Consider the following 17,294-nt stretch of genomic DNA (forward strand, 5'->3'; position numbering starts at 1 on the left):
CTAGGCGCCCTTCCCCCCCTCCCAATCTTGGCACTTGGCCACAAGTCCTCCTTGACCCAATCAGGATGAAGCACCAGTGCCGCCCGATGCCTCTCTAGTTGACCATCCACAGTCCATCAATCCCCTATAAGCCAATCATGTCAGCTCTGTTAGGATTCCACCACCAGGCCCCGAAGCTGTGCCTACATCCTTGGCTTTTTGGCCAATCAGCGAACAGCCGGACGCTCGGCTCCTCCCCTGAGGGCCCACGTGAGCAGTGGGGAAACGCAGGGGCGGCTTCTGGGTGCTGCCGCCGCCACCACTGCTGCTGCTCCAGCCTTTGCTAACCACCACCGCCGCTGCTGCCTTGGAACTCGGGCCTGGGGGGCGGTGGGGCCTCGTATGGAGCCCCCGCCCCCCGGAGCTGCCACTGCCACCGCCGCGCCACACGCAGGTGAGCCCCAGGCCCACAAAGTGGAGGGCTCCGTCCGTGACCCCATGTATCGTCGCCCCCGCGCAGGGGATGTGGTTTGGCCCAGCCTGATGGTGTTTGGTTCCACTGCCACCAACTGATTCCCCATGTGTATGCATTGACAGCTCCCTTATGGTGGATCTGAGTGTGGCCTAACCTGCCACGCTCTGATCTGTGTAATGGATCGGTCTGCGAGCTTATATTTTTCCTCACCCCAACTTAATGGACTCGTCCGTGGTCTTGCCCTCCCCAACCCCCACTTACTGGGAATCAGTCTGTTATATTGTCCAGTCTTACTTTAGTAGTAGCTGCTTCTAAAGTGTTTACATGTCTCCTAGCCTCAACTTTAAGGGGATCCTCTTGGCCTTGTTTATTGAGTCCCTCATGTTTGTTGTAGTCAATCAATCTGTGGCGCTATACCCCCTCCTGTGAGTCTGCCTGAGTTTTTATTTCTGCCCCCTTGAGTCCCCAGTGTATAAACCCATGACTTTACCCACCACTGCCCCCATCTTACTGTGGATTAGTCTGCATGCTTGCATTCACATTCTTCTAGCTAATGGTTCCCTAACTTTTCTCCCTTATTTGTAGACTCCGGCCTTTGTGCTGCTTCCTTTTAATAATGGGTCAGTTTGGTGCTTTGTATTTGTTTTTTAAAAAAAAATTTGGCACCCCAGTCTATGTCCTTGCCCTGTCCCTCATTTTCATCGTTATGTGATGGCTCTTCTTCTCTGCTATTGTATAGGAGTCAACTTAAACTATATCTCCTTACTTTTGCAATGGTTCTGTTCAGTGGCCTCCTGTCACCTCAGTGTTTGCATTCTCTCATATCCTTCTAAATCCAGTGTTTGCAATCCCTCACCAAGGAAGATAGGGCCTCCCGTCCATGTGTTGGATCAATTTTCCCTTCCTCCATTTCTTAGTGATCCTGTGCCCTTGTGAAACCCAGGGACTTTTACTGTACACTTTACATGTTTTCTTGTAGACATTCTTATTCACTAAGACATTTTGCCTTGCTACAGTTCTCAAGTACAGTAGTGGTACTGATGTTAATGACAGTCAAAGTTAACCTTTCCACTTTCCACTTGCTGTGTACCAGGCAGAGTGTTCTATGGTCTCCAGCTTGCTTAGTCCTCATCAAAGCCCTCTGAGATGGCAGCTGAGAAAACTGGGCCATATGTAGATTTAAAAACCTTACTCAGAAATGGTCCAGTAACTACTTGGAGCAAGGAACATTTTTGAAGTGTCCCTCTCTCACCTCATTGTATCCCACATGAAAGCACATTCCTTAACAGCCAAATTAGTTCCAATTGCCAGGCTTTTGTTTCTGTTGTTCCTTCTGTCAACAGGGCTATCTCCATTCCACACTGGTCTCAAAACCCATCATCCCCCTAGTTCCAACAGTGCTGTGACTTTACATGAATGGCTTAACTACTTTCTTCCTGTACTATCCTGAAAGGGGGAGTCAGAAACTGTAATCCTTTCCAGTGTAAAGAAAAAAACCTGTGAGTTAAACAAGTCACCTCATTCCCCTCCCTATTTCAGACCCATGGTATAGCCTCCTCTTCACTGCTTCTAAAAAACAGCAGGTACAGCCCAGCCTCAGGGCCTTTGCATTGGATCTTTCTCCCTTAACACTCCCATATTTCCACATGGTAACTTCCAAGGTCCCTTTCAGGTACCATACCCAAAATAATTTTTTCATCCCACTGTACAGGGAACACACTACAAATGTTTCTTAGAATACCATTTGATTTGCAAGATGAGTGTTAAAGGGAGCGTTAATAGAAATGTAACATTGGTGATATGAAAAGGCACAAATAGAAAAGATGTTTCAGAGAATGTTTTCATTTCTTTGCATCTGGGTAGTGTTCTTTCAGTGAAACATGTATTTGTCACACTGGTGATTGAAATATACTATATAAAGGCACATGAATAAAAATGTTTCAAAGGATACTTTTTGTGTGAAAACAAAATAGTCAACATTCACCCCTCCCCTTGACCATCTGATTTTGCGCACTCAGCAGGGTTCGGGTCTCTTCCTGCTTTGTTCCTTTCTACTTTGTCACTGTTAGAAATGCTACACAATTCATATATTGTCTGTGTCTCCTCCTCGGGATGGAGGTCCTATGGAGACTCATGGGTTTTATCTGCTTATTCAGTGTTCTGTCTTCATCTAAAAATGTACCTTCTGTACAGTAGGTACTTAGAAGAATTGGTTGCTCAAATAAATAAGAGGGAGATGTTATCTAGGCTGTGACTGGTAGCTCACAACAAGAGAGAGTTTTCAGGAAGTTTCAGACCAACCTGGACTACAGAGAGAGATCCTGACACAAAACTGAAAATTAAAATTGAATCCCAGATATCAGTATGGGGATGGAGCAGACAAAAAAGAAGAAAAGGGATATAAAAAAAAGGTATTTGGGCTGTTTAAATATTAAAAGGTATTTTCTAAGCACCTAGAGAGTACCAGATATTCATTCTAGATACTGGCCAAATGGAAAAGCACAACAGGCAGAAATTCCTGCACAAGTGAGGGAGACAGACTACATAAACAGGTAAAATTAGTGTGTTATACAAATGCTAAGGAACAAACATGAAGTGGGGCAAATAGGACTAGAGTTTCAAGGTGTTTGAAATTTAGGGACAAGGCAGGCTACACTTGGAAATATTACTCTTGAATTAAGGCCTGAAGGAAAAAGGAAGGAGCCATAATGTATAAAAGAAGAATGAACCACAAAGGACACTCAATTCAAAGACCCTGAAATCAGATTGTGCCTGCCACGCAAGCAAGTGTGCCTGGAAAAGAGTTGAAGGGAAGGGACAGAAGACAAGGTCATAGAAATGATGGGAGCAGGATGGTAGAGTCCTACAGAAGGTTGAGGGGGAGGGAGAAGGATGACATACAATCTAAGGGCTAACATTGAATATTTACCATATGCTAGAGACACTTTCTTAAGTCTTTTACATATATTGGCACATTGAATCCTCATAAAAAAAATCTTTGAGGGAAGGCATGTTTTTTAAAATTCTTTTTTGATTTGAGAGTAAAATACCCTGTATTTTAGAGATATTCAACCAGGCATAAAGAGGTTAAGCAACTTGCTCAAAGCCACAGACAGAGCAGGGCAGAGTGTGAGGCTGTGATGACCAAGACAGAACAAATTTGCAAGGACAAACAAGTTACTTCATGCATTGATCATGCAGAGGAAAAACTAATTCTACCTGCTAGGGGCTAGAACTTGATGATATGATAGAATCACTCCAAGAGGAAATGTCACTCCTGGCAGAGAATATTGTGTGTCTCAGAGAGTGGGCCTTATCCTAGGAACCATGATGCCCCAGGTAGCCCCTTCAGAGTTTATGTAAATACTATTCCCTTTACCCAAATTATCCTTACCATGGACATCAATATGACTTTATGACTCCCCTCCATTAAATGTCACTTGCTCAGGGAAGCCTGTCCTACTCACACACATCCTTGTCACTCTGGGATCTTGTCCATCTATGTTTTCTTCATAGAGTACCAGCCTTGATTAGCTAAGAATGCTGACTCAGAATTTGTCCAGCATCCAGCATCTCATCCAATAATAAGATCTTAGGCAAGTTCTTTTACTTTTTCCACACTTACTGACTTGACTGGAAAATGGAGGCAATAATACATTCCACCTTTTGGAGGGTGGTTGTGTTGTGTTTTCTTCTTTTCTGAGACATTTCTTACTGCCCCATGAATGTAAGAATCATACTAGCATGCAGGGACTCCTGTCTGTTGTCTTCCAAGCTGTTTTGAGGCGACCAGTAAATGAGGCAATGAGTGAAAGGAAAGCTTTTTGGGAAGGGCAGGTGACTAGGATACTTGTTAGGAGTTGTGTGAGAGAAGCAATAATCAAATTCAGCCCCTTGTCAGATAGGCTGGACACTAATTGAACAAATTTCACTCAGCTTCTGGATTTTGGCATAGCTCAGAGGAGCTGGTGAAATTCCCTATCTTTACCACTAGGAGTCATACTGGACTCTGGGCCGCTGAAAGAAATCAGTCTTAGGTATGTATATTTAGTCTGTTAGAGCTCTGAGGAGGGGGCTCTGACCCACTGTTCCTTGGCACTGTAATTAGAAGAACTGCCTAACACTATGTCTGCTAAATGAACCTTGAACTAGCTCAGACATATGAGGACCATACTGTAATTTCATGAAGATTAAAGAACAAAGCTATAAATATGAATCACAAATTCTTCAAAACCTTAAAAGGTTTACTCTTAATGTAACAGTCCCAGCCAGGTGAACAGCAGGTTGATGGAGTCCTGTCTTCACAGGGATGAGAAGGTTCAAGGTTAGTTCCAGTTTGCTTATCAGAAAGGGCAGTGATAGAATGACAGGGAACATCCTACTTCTGAGAGACCTGCCTAAGAGTAAACAGTTGTGGTGATATTTGGTTTGATTTTGTTATTTTATTGAAAATAGATTTTTTTTCCTCACACAATATATATTCTACTTACAGTTTCCCCTCCCTCTTACTCTTCCCACCTGCCTTCCCATCCAGATCCATTCTGTTTCTGTCTCTCATAAGAAAACAAGCAGACAAAGCAAGCGGTGGTGTGCACACCTTTAACCCCAGCACTGGGGATGCAGAGGCAGGAGGATCTCTGTGAGTTCGAGGCCAGCCTGGTCTATAGAGCAAGTGACAGGACAGCCAGAGCTGTTACAGAGAAAAACCCAGTCTCAAAAAAGAAAGAGACAGAGAGAGAAAAGAATGGAAAAGAAAGGAAAGGAAGCTGGGCAGTGGTAGCATATGCCTTTAATCCTAGCTCTCAGGAGGCAAAAGGCAACTGGGGCTAGAGAAGAAAGAAAAGAAACAGTCTTCCAAGGGATAACAATAAATTATAATAAAATAAAGCAAAAAACGTACGCATTGCAACTGAACAAAACAGAAAGAAAATAGCCCAAGAGAAGACCCAAGGAACAGGGAATCATTCTTTTAAACACTAAGGAATCCCATAAAAAAAATGGAAGCCATAATACATACTCAAAGGACCGGATGCAGGTCATAGTGACCCATACCTATAATTTCAATACTAGAGAGGTGGAGACAGGAAAATCAGGAGTTCAAGATAATCCTCTGTGTGGCAAGTTTTTAGGCTAGCCTAGGCTATATGAGACCCTGTCTTTAAAAAAGAATAAATAAACAGAGCCACTTAGAACCCTGGAATATACTTGGTTCAAATGCAGGAACTGTCACAGCAGTGGAGCATAGGGAAGTCACTTGGACATCTTTTGCTTCATTGTATAAATTAGCTGTCTCGTGTATAAATTATTGATATTATAATATCTCCTTTCCAAAAGGAAAAAATGCCTACTTTCCAGAGTTGGAATGAGAGATAAGTGAGTCAGTGTCTCCAAAAATAACAGCCCATGCCTTTATCCAAAATCCCAGAGACCAGATGTATTTCAGAATTGCGAATTTTTCAGTTTAGAAAGGTAGCAGGGTGTGCATATGATATGTTACATAATATCCTCAGCCAGCTCTGTCACCAGCTGCTTTCAGGTCTCTGCATTAGAATGTATGAACATTCACACTTAAGGAGGATCAATAAAAACCAGAATGTGGCTTGCTTGCTTTCAGATCATGTTTTGTTGCCAAAAGAATTACAGAAAAGCCTTTTGTTCTTAGAACTTTTTGGATTTAGAGATGGCAAAAAAAAAAGGATTTATGAACAAATCAGAAAATACCTAAAGCTTTTAGCCCAAGCTTGTTATATTTAGTTCACACAATAATGATGCATAGTCCCTATTTTGTAGATGGGCATGTCATTATCCCTATTTCACAAATGAGAAAATTTGAGGTACAGGGAGGTTAATGAAGATGGCTAGGATCACATGGCTAATAACTGGCAGACCCAGGATTCAAACCATTTAGGTTTAGCATTAGACTGAGGTTGATTGCCCAGTATGCTAGCCTAGCTTAGAACAGTGCCTGACATAAAAGGTTCGTTTAAAGAAAGACATAGGTTTGTGGTGACACTCTGTGATAGAAACATGTGCTTAACATATGGCCCTGGAGTTAATCTCCAGCACTGCAGAAAGAGGCAGCTGCCATGTGTGTGAGATATATATGATCTCAGCACTTAGGATATGGAAGCAGTAGCATCAAAAATTTGAAAACAGCTTGAACTACCCTGTCACAAAACAACAGCAACAAAGGGGAAAAACCCCAAGAAGGATGTAGCCCCACCATTTCCTGGGGGTCTATAGGCCCTTAATGTTTACTAGATGAAGAAAAGACATTTTCTTCAGTGGTATAGCCATTGATAAGGTGTCTGTGCTCCTGACAACAAACCCTCACCCCTGTGAGGAACTCTATTGAAACTCAATGGATCACAAAAAAAAGTCATGAAATGCAGAGACCTAGTTGGGAAGAGGAAGGTGATCAATGGGAAGGGAGGGGAACTGGAGTTCAAACTTGAAACTGATGATCAGAGAAGCAAAGCAGCCTGCCACTAGCTCTCACATCTACCTCAGCTCAGACCAATGGGACAATCCTCAAACTGCTCCAACTTCACTGTTCCTCAGATTCACTCAGACTGTTATACTCTCCTCAACAAGGCTAGAGACTAATTCTCAGACTGAGTGCCAGCTTTGAGACCCTGCTCCTGTCTGACATACCTCCCTAATGCTGGGATTAAAGGCTGAGATCACCTTTGTGTGAACTGTTTCTTTTAGGACTGAATCAATTTCATGTATTCATTGTGGCCTTGAACAGCAATCAGTCTACCTCTTAATCCTGAGTCCTGGTATTAAAGGTGTGCGCCTGGCTTCTATGGCTAACTAGTATGGCTGCTTTGCTAGCTTGATCTTCAGTGGCTTTAATAAATCATTTAATAAATCACCACAGGGAACAGGATAGGGTAATGGAGGTGAATTAATCAAAGTTATTATAATGGAAATGTTATAATGAAACATTATTATGCATAATTAATATGTGCTCATCAAGAAAACTTTTTCAAAAGCCTAAACTATACAGGGACAATCACAGGTTAGAAGAATGGGAGATTGAAGGACAGAAAAGAGTAGGTATTCAGATTTGGAAGGCTTCGTAAAGCAAAGGACCTTTGAGTAGACTCTTTTTTGAGGATGACTTTACAATAGAGGAAAGGAGGCCCATGTGCAGTGAACAGTGTTTACAAGGGGCTAACAAAAGGCATGTCCTAGGAAAGTTAATGGGGTAGAAGATAAAGAGTCAAGGAAAGGACATCTCACTATTTTTATAATACTGCTGCATAAATTATCTCAAACTTAATCTCCTTTGAACTATACATTTGTGTAGGTGCATACCTGTAATCCCAGTACTCAAGAAGCTGAGACAGGAGTTCAAGACCAGCATGGGCTACATAGGAAAATCCTGTCTTTTAAAACAATTATACATTTATCATCTGATAGTTCAGTAGCTCAGAAATCCAACACTGTTCTCACCAGGCTGCCTTTAATGTCTTGGCAGGACTTTAGTTCTTTCTGGAGGAGAATTGTTTCCTGTTCATTCAGGTTGTCTTTTGAGTTGTAATACTGATGTTTCTTTACTGGCTGTAGGCTGAGGGTCATTCCAGGTTTGTGAGGCTGTCCAACTTCCTTGTCTTAGAGCCTTCTCCAGAGTTAGGAATGACAAGGAAATCCCTCTGATGTTTGAAATCTACTCCCTCTCCTGCCCTTCTCACTCTAAACTCCGGTTCCGCTTTGTTTTTCTACTTTTAAAAGAGTTTATACAGTGCAGTTGACCTTAAATAAAACCAGTAAATGATGTGTCTTAAGGTCTGTAAACTTAATTTTATCTCAGAATTCCTTTTTGCTATGTAGCATAACATAGTCAGACTCCAACTAGGATATGGACTTTTGAGACTCAGGTTGTCTTATCCTGTCTTCCCTCTATCTCATAAAGATACACATTTGTCAGGGTTGGCAGTGGCGGGCTTAATGGTAAAGAGTGCTTGCTGCTCTCACAGAGAACCAGAGTTCAGTTCCCAGAACCCATGTTGGGCACTTCATAAGTACCTGTAACTCTAGTTCCAGGGGATCCATTGCCCTATTCTGGTTTCCATGGGCACCCACACACATTCACATAAACACACAAAGACATACATAAATATCTTTTCTTTTGTCCCATGTGCGAAATACAAGGGTCATCCAAAGCTAGGTGAGTTTAAGAGACTGTTTAGGGAATAATAGTGGGATTTGGGAACAGAAGTGGAGGCAAGGTAACAAGAAAGAAATTACTTTTGCTGTCCTCCAGGTACCCCTGGAATGGCGTGAATGCTTCCCTAGTGATGGACCCATCTGTGACGCTGTGGCAGTTTCTGCTGCAGCTTCTGAGAGAACAAGGTAATGGCCACATCATCTCTTGGACCTCACGGGATGGTGGTGAGTTCAAGTTGGTGGATGCAGAGGAGGTGGCCCGTCTGTGGGGACTGCGCAAGAACAAGACCAACATGAATTATGACAAGCTCAGCAGGGCCTTGCGGTACTACTATGACAAGGTATGGCCTCAGAGACCAAGACTGGAAACCTTTGAAATTACTACCAGAAAACTCCTCTATTGTTTCCCTTTTGAGGCAGGCTATCACAATATAGTCTAGATTTGTCTGAAACTTACTATGTAGCCTAATCTGGCCTCAAATTCACTGCCCTCCTGTCCCCTACACCACCACCACCACCACCATCACCCTACTTCCTGGAATTACACTTTTGGCCTAGAAATTTAATTTTGTTGTCTCAGTTTACAAGCCATAACTTGTAAAACAGTATTAAAATTTACCAATTTTTGACCCATCCTCTAGTTCTCCACAGGCTTTGAGATAATAAGTGTTTTTTCTAGAGCCCTCAGACCAATGTTGTGTCCCCCTGGTTACTTTAAATATATATAATCTTCTCTCATTATAGAACAATCCATATTCTTATTCCTAGACTCAAAATCATACTGACATAATATTGTTTCCTTCCTTCATTTTCTAGAAGCCCCAATATCTTTAACCAATTGTTTTGTTTTCTCCTATTCCTTTAGTTTGTTTTTATTTTGGAGGCAAGTCTCTTGGTATTGCTCAGGATGGCCTCAGACTTGCATTCCTCTTGCCTTGGTCTCTTGCGTGCTGGGATTAGAAGCCTTTGCCTTTAACTGAATGCTCCAGAATAACATGTGTAGTGCCAGCTCCATGCCCACTCCGCTTAGATTCCTATTGCAACTCAATTTTCAGATTTCCCCATCTTACTGACTCCCAGAACTGCATTGTATTTTCCCTCCCCCAATATTTATACTAATTTCATAATTCCTCAGTATAGACCTTCAAAAGAATATTAATAATTATCCCTTCTCATTTCTCCTTCTGAAAAACACAAGGATACTCTGTGAAATACTTAACCAGCATTAAGACTTCCACCAGAATACCTAGTGTCCCCAGATTCCTCATTTGCCCTTCCAAAATAATTCTCTTGTGCTTTGTGTCCTTGCTAATTATGGCATATATTCCAATTTCATACATTACTTTTTCAGTTCAGACCTCTAAAGCAATATTAATGGCTCTGCCCATTCTGGTCCTCTGAGACTACCAGGACATCCCTGGAACCCTCCAAACCATATGTATCTGTCTTCGTTAGGGTTTCTGATGTTGCAACAAAACACCATGACCAAAAAGTAAGTTGGGGAGAAAAGGGTTTATTTGGCTTACACTTCAGCATTGCTGTTCATCACTGAAGGAAGTCAGGACAGGAAATCAAACAGGGCAGGAACCTGGAGGCAGGAGCTGATGCAGAGGCCATAAAGGAGTGCTGCTTACTGGCTTGCTTTCCCTGGCTTGCTCAACCTATCTTATAGAACCCAGGACCACCAGCCCATAGATGGCCCCATTGGCTAGGCCCTCCCCCATTGATCAATAATTGAGAATATGTCTTACAGCTAGATCTCACGGAGGCATTTCCTCAACTGAGGTTCCTTCCTCTGTGGTGGTGACTCTAGCTTGTGTTAAGTTGACATACCAAATCACCCTGTACAGTGTCCTGAGAAATCATAAAAGCAGGCTTTCTGACCCACCCCAGCAAACCTTGTTACCCTCCTCATGCTTATACCAGCTTCTCATGCTCTTCTTAGTGCTTTAGCTTAAATAACCAGAATGGTACTAATAATGAGACATCACCTATCGTCTTTACTGATTTTTCTATCATAGTTTATTTCCTTGTTAAGATAAACACAGTGACTAAAATCAACTTGGAGAAGAAAGGGTTTTGTTTCCCTTACAGTTCTGTATAACAGTCCATCATTGAGGGAAGCCAGGGGAAGAACTCAAGGCAAGAACCTGGAAGCAGGAACTAAAACAGAAGCCATAGAGGAAGACTGCTTACTGGCTTGCTCAGTATGATTTTTTTATACAACCTATGACCACCTGCACTGGGTGGTAACACCCTGAGTATGCTGGGCCCTACCACATCAAATCTTTCCTATGGGCAATCTGATGGAGGTACTTTCTCAATTGAGGATCCTTCTTGATGACTCTAGATTATATCAAGGTGACAAAAAACTAACAAGGACATTTGACCCTTTATGTCGCCTTGACACACCAATACATCACTTTTGAAGTATAGTCTTTAACTTCTTTTTTATCCTCAAGATGTCATGTTAATATCAATATCACAATATAAAACATAACTTTAAAAATCTCAGTCTTTTGAATACTTTAAAGGTTCAGTATCTTTTAAAAATATCAGTGTTTCTCAACTGTGAGCTCCTATAAAATAAAAGCAAGTTAAATACTTTCTTACTCTTACTCCAAAAAGGAAGAGCCAGTTATAATCAAATCAAAACAAGACCAAAATCCTAGCAGTCTAAATTAAATCCTGTAGCTCAACATCTGTCATCTGGGACTCACTCATGATCTTTTAGGCTCCAAAGCGCAGCTCAACTTCTCTGGCTGCACCATCTGCAGCATATACAGCTTGTCTCCTAGGCTGTCTCCACATCACACTTGTCACCATCCTTATTGGTGGTTGCACAGTCTTTGTTTCTCTAGTAGGCTAGGGTCTCCACTGCAATTAAGGACGTACCCTCACTGGCCTTCACCACTGGTTTCTTATCATTTCTGTAGGGACTCTAACCCTATCATGGTGTCAAGCCCCAGCTTCTCTCCATGACCCTTTCAATCCTGGAACATCTTTTGCAACTGAAGCTGCATCTTCACCAGTGACCTCTCCTGGCCTCTCACAGTTGCTTTCCACAACCCCTTCAGTACCGCAGCTTTCATGCTATTAAACTAGATACCATATGGAAGGCTCTTACACATTGCCCAGTTCAGCTATCAGCATATTATGTAGCCTGGGCCCCCTACGGACCACAGCTTCTGTGCAATGACTCTGTGGAAACACTTGTTGAAAGATTTCACCTCAGTGCTCTGAGCTCTTCTTACTCAAAGCTGATCTTTTCAGCCTCTGGTAATCAGTATCAATTGTCCCAGTAAAGCAAAGGTTTCACTTCAGTTGTGCTAGTTTCTTGTTAATCACAAGTAGTTCTTCACTTCCAGCTAACCAGAAACCACAGATTCATAGTACAAAATATCACATAAATGGATCTTTTAGAGACTTTAAGGAACTCTCAAACTTCCCTCTGAAAGTTCACAAGCCAAGCCTCCATCATCTGCACTGCTCTCAGCATTATCTTCCAAGTTCCCTCCAAAGCTCATTGGAAGTTCTGAACAGTCCAAAGTTCCAGATGCCACCACAGTCCTTTCCAAAATAACATGGTCAGGTCTATCACAACAATAGCCCTGCCTGGTACCAATTTCTGTCTTAGTGTACTTCCTTTTTTTGTTGTTGTTGTTGGTGGTGGTTTGTTTGTAGGTTTTTTGTTTTGGTTTGGCTTTTTGTTTTGGTTTGGGTTTTGTTTTGTTTTGAGTCAGAGTTCCTCTTTGCCCGGGTTGTCCTAGAATTCAGTCTGTAGACCAGGCTAACTTCAAACTCACAGAGATTCCCCTTACCTCTGCCTCCCAAGTGCTGGGATTAAAGGTGTACACCATGCATCTTAGTGTGCTTTCTATTGCTTTATGGAGGAAAGTCAAGATAGGAACCTGGAGGCAGGAACTGAAGCCAAGTCCATGGAGGAGCTTGCATTTGATAGCTTGTTCAGCTACCTCTTTTGTATAGCCCAGGACCACCTGTGCAGAGATGACACCACCCACAGCAAAAAAAAAAAAAAAAAAAAAAAAAAAAAAAAAAAAACCTACAGACGTTCCTAAAGACAATCTGATAGAGGCACTTTTTTCTCAGTTGGGTCCCTTTTTCCCAGATGACTTTAAGCTAGAGTTAATGAAAACAAATAACCAACATACTTTAGCTATTCCATTATCAGCATCACTAACTTTAAAAAAGTCCATATCTGGCCAGTGAAATGGATTAACAGGTAAAGGCTCTTGTTGCCAAGCCTGAAAACCTGAGTTCATTCCCTGGGGGGGAAAAAAACTCTTCTGCAAGTTGTCCTCTGACCTTTACATGTACTGTGGCATACTCGTGCCACCACAGTCAATCACACTAATTCCCCTCTCCCACACAATCAATAAATTGTTACAAAACCTTCTATATCAATCATTTTATCTCCCTATTCATCTACAACAGTTTAGTCTCTTCCAACATGTATATCAGTTATTTCATTTTCCTATTGCAGTAGTTAATTTTCAAAACAGTTCTGTTAACATTCTTGACTCTGTTAAACCTAGGTCCTTAGTTCTCACCTGCTTCCCTAAATTGGTCCCTTGTGAAATGTAGCCAGTGGGGAAAGGGAAGTTAGACGGATGAAGATGAGTGACAGAAGACTTGAAGGGAGATGGATGGGAAGGACACTAAAGAATTGTTGAGGGGAGCCAGAGAAGGAGTTAAAACTGGGCAAAGAGAGGGAAAAAGGAAAGAATAGACAGAGAGGAAGAATCCATCAAGCTAAAAAAGATGAGTGAAATGGGAGCAAGTGGGAAGAAAAACATCAGGAGAAGAGAAAGAACCCTCAAGACCATCCATCCACTGTTCTTCACTTCTCAGAATATCATCCGCAAGGTGAGCGGCCAGAAGTTTGTCTACAAGTTTGTGTCCTACCCAGAGGTTGCAGGGTGCTCCACTGAAGACTGCCCACCCCAGCCTGAGGTGTCTGTAGCCTCTACTGTAGCAATGGCCCCTGCTGCTGTCCATGCAGCCCCAGGGGACACTGCCACTGGAAAGCCAGGAACACCCAAGGGTGCAGGAATGGCAGGCCAAGGTGGTTTAGCACGCAGCAGCCGGAATGAATACATGCGCTCGGGCCTCTATTCTACTTTCACAATCCAGTCCCTGCAGCCACAGCCACAGCCACCCCTTCATCCTCGGCCTGCCTCAGTGCTCCCCAACACTACCCCTGCAGGAGTACCAGCACCCCCCTCAGGGAGCAGGAGCACCAGTCCAAACCCCTTAGAAGCCTGTTTGGAGGCCGAAGAGGCTGGTCTCCCCCTGCAGGTGAGTACTAGAATTTGGAAATTTAGTAAAGAGCTTGGAGAAGAAGAATGCATAATTCTGAAATGAAGTACAGAACTAGGCAAATAGATACAGGTGTCCTGCTAAGGGTGTAATGGTAGAAGTGAGGACACAAGTTCCCTCAGAGAAGAATCAGGAGGAGAGTTATGCCTTTCTTAGTCCCTTACAGGATCACATCTAATTCACTGGTTGCCATGCTTTAGCACTCATTAGAATCACCAGGATGGCCTTAAGGCACAAATTGTTTGGACCCATTTCCAGAGTTTCTGATTAATGTGGTTATGAGGATAAATGACAGTGGTACCTATAGTCTAAAGTCTCATCCCTGTCAAGTATCTCTGCCACTGCCCCAAAGGATCTCCACTTCCATTAAGTCCCATGGCCAGTTAGATTACATGCTGCATGTACAGCCTTGCCCCCAATATCAGATATTTTCCTAGAGATATCCTTGGATGACCCACAGGAAAACATTTTACACATGAACAGTTTATGTGTTCCCTTTGTACCCACCCCTCTCCCAGGTCATCCTGACCCCGCCCGAGGCCCCAAACCAGAAATCGGAAGAGTTGAGTCTGGAGCCAGGTTTTGGCCGACCTCTGCCCCCAGAAGTGAAAGTGGAGGGGCCTAGGGAAGAATTGGAAGCTGTGGGGACTGCCAGCTTTGGTTCAGAAACTGTCAAAGCTGAACCAGAGGCCTCACCCTCAGAAGGCTTGCTGGCTCGGCTCCCAGCTGTCTTAATGGAGAATACAGCACAGGTGTGTGGCCTCTCTGCCTCTGCCACTGAGATTGCCCAACCCCAGAAGGGCCGGAAGCCCAGAGACCTGGAACTTCCACTTAGCCCAAGCCTGCTGGGTGGCCCAGGACCCGAACGGACTCCAGGATCAGGAACAAGCTCTGGTCTGCAGGCACCGGGGCCAGCACTGACACCATCCCTACTACCCACACATACCTTGGTAAGTGCCTTGCAAAAGAACAAGGACTGGCAGCCTGGCTGAGTGTTGTTGGCACTAATGGCAAGTGTAATAAGCTGATCTGAGGAGCTAATTAAATAGCTGGTCAGCCAGGCTGTTGTGGCACACTCCTTTAATCCCAGCACTAGGGAGGCAGAGGCAGGTGGATCCCTGTGAGTTCAATGCCAGCCTGGTCTACAGAGTTCCAGGACAGCCAGGGCTGCACAGAGAAACCCTGTCTCAAGATTTTAAAAAAAAGGAGGAGGAGGACAGGTTTGAGGATTTTGTGGTGACATGACTTCCTAGGACTTTACATGGGATTTGTTTCTAGAGGGTACCATTGAGGAACTGCCTGGTTATTTAGCCTAGAGTTTGTGTATTGGGTTTCCTAGTGAGGTATATTGGTGAAATATAAAAGTGGAAAGTTGAGTTCTTCTGATGGTCACTTACAAGGTTTGAGAGCAGTGCACAGATAGAATCCAGTGATTAGTCTTACCTATTGAAGTCACAGTAACAGGAAGTGGGCTCCTAGGGGTTAGCAGGAGTCTTCTTTGTAAAGGTTGAGAGATGTCATTGGCATAGTCTTAGTTACACTCTAGAGCTGTAAACTTTTGAGGAGTGACCTTGGAAGTCTGAGGGGTATGTATGGAGGAGCTGAAAGGTTCCTTCCATCTTCCCATACTTGTCATCTGTTCACTTGAGTTCCTGACACTCTATATCCACAGACCCCGGTGCTGCTGACACCCAGCTCGCTGCCCCCCAGCATTCATTTCTGGAGCACTCTGAGTCCAATTGCACCCCGTAGTCCAGCCAAGCTCTCCTTCCAGGTAGGATTCTCTACCCCTACTCCCCATGTTGGAGTCACTAGCATGGTTCTCATCCATGACCTCTCCTTGTTTCTTCCCCCAGTTTCCATCCAGTGGCAGCGCACAGGTGCACATCCCTTCCATCAGCGTGGATGGCCTGTCGACCCCCGTGGTGCTCTCTCCAGGGCCCCAGAAGCCATGACTACAACCACCACCCCTTTTCTGGAGTCTCTCCACCCATGCTCCTGAACTCTCCAGCTAGCCATCTCAAGGAGAAACAGTTCAACTGACAGACTGATGTTCTGGTTGTGGTGGGGTGGATATTCCTAGGAAAGAGGCTCTTTCACTAACTTCCACCCAAAACAGACAACTTCTTTCTTTTTTTGCCAGCCTCCCAGTGGCCGCCTTTACACGCCTCCTTCTTCAGTGGTGGTGGGGGGCGGTTTATTTATTTATTTTTTGAAGGCCACTGGGAAAAATCTGGCCTAACCCTTTTAGAAGAGTGGGTAAGATATTTCCTCCCCATTTATCCCCTAAACAAGACAATCAGGGTATGGCTTGAGAAAGATCTTTCTTTATTTATTTCTCAGCCTGCCCTTGGGGAGTTGAGGGTACCCTGTCTTTCTTTTGAGATATGGGATGAAGAACTAGTTTGTTTTGTTTTATTATTCCTGGCCATATCTGAGTCCAGGGAGCACTTGTGTGATTTAATGGTTTGGGAGTCATAGTCAGAGAAGAATCACACTGTTAAAATAGGAGTTGCTACCTCCCCTAACTTCTCAGTCAGCTTGTTCTTTACTCAAGTAACCTTTTGGCCAGGGAGGAATATTCCTTTTGTTGTTCTTCCCCCTCAGAAGCCATTCCTTTGTCTCCAAATTCCCTGGGGGCCTGCCTATTACCTCCCAATGGAGGGTTTTTTGGGGTGGTGGTCCCCGTCTGGGGGACTCCTCCAACCAGTACTCCAGGGCTCTCTGTTTCCCATCCTCTTCCATTTTGATAGTATAATCTATTTTTAAATGGGGCTTTTCAATAGGGCAGAGGGAAGCATCTCTTCCTATATTTGATGGGTGGGTAGACGGGTGGGGGGGGGAGTAAGGGATTTGGAGGCAGTCTTCCTGCCAACCCCAAGTGTTTATTTTTGATACCAAATGTGTATTTTCAGCTCCCTCCCTCCCAGCCCCCCAATTTCCTGCGGGCGGGTACAAAGGACCCTTGTAAGTGTCCCTGGAGTTGGGAGGGAAGAATAGGGAGACATAAAGCCTGTCTTGTATCAATTCTGGGCCAGAGGGGCTAGATTCAAAAAACTCCCAGGCTCACCTCTTGTCAGCACTGGCCCAGACCAGGCCTGAAGACCTGGGGGGTTGATGATTTGGGGGACGGTGCTACACTCGTCTCCACTGTTTCTTTTACTTCCCCAAAATGGACCTTTTTTTCTAAGAGTCCCAGAGAATGGGGAATTGTTCCTGTAAATATATATTTTTAAAGGTGTTGCTGAAAGCTGTTGGTATTTTTTTCTCCTGGTGTCAGCAGAATGAGCTGTGACAGGCATGAATGTATGTGAAAGACAATAGG

General features: G+C 43.7%; 1 protein-coding gene across 1 annotated transcript; it reads left to right on the top strand.

Moving 5' to 3' along the window:
• The first annotated feature begins 42 nt into the window (after positions 1-42).
• Elk1 (ETS transcription factor ELK1) lies at positions 43-17,219 on the top strand. Its single transcript, XM_051179519.1, has 6 exons — positions 43-433; positions 8,727-8,970; positions 13,502-13,948; positions 14,488-14,919; positions 15,642-15,743; positions 15,826-17,219. The coding sequence occupies exons 2-6, from the start codon at positions 8,761-8,763 to the stop codon at positions 15,922-15,924; spliced, it is 1,290 nt and encodes a 429-aa protein (XP_051035476.1). The 5' UTR covers positions 43-433; positions 8,727-8,760; the 3' UTR covers positions 15,925-17,219.
• The last annotated feature ends 75 nt before the right edge of the window (positions 17,220-17,294 follow it).

This window comes from Phodopus roborovskii, unplaced genomic scaffold, assembly GCF_943737965.1.
Source record: "Phodopus roborovskii unplaced genomic scaffold, PHOROB, whole genome shotgun sequence".
NCBI lineage: Eukaryota > Metazoa > Chordata > Mammalia > Rodentia > Cricetidae > Phodopus > Phodopus roborovskii.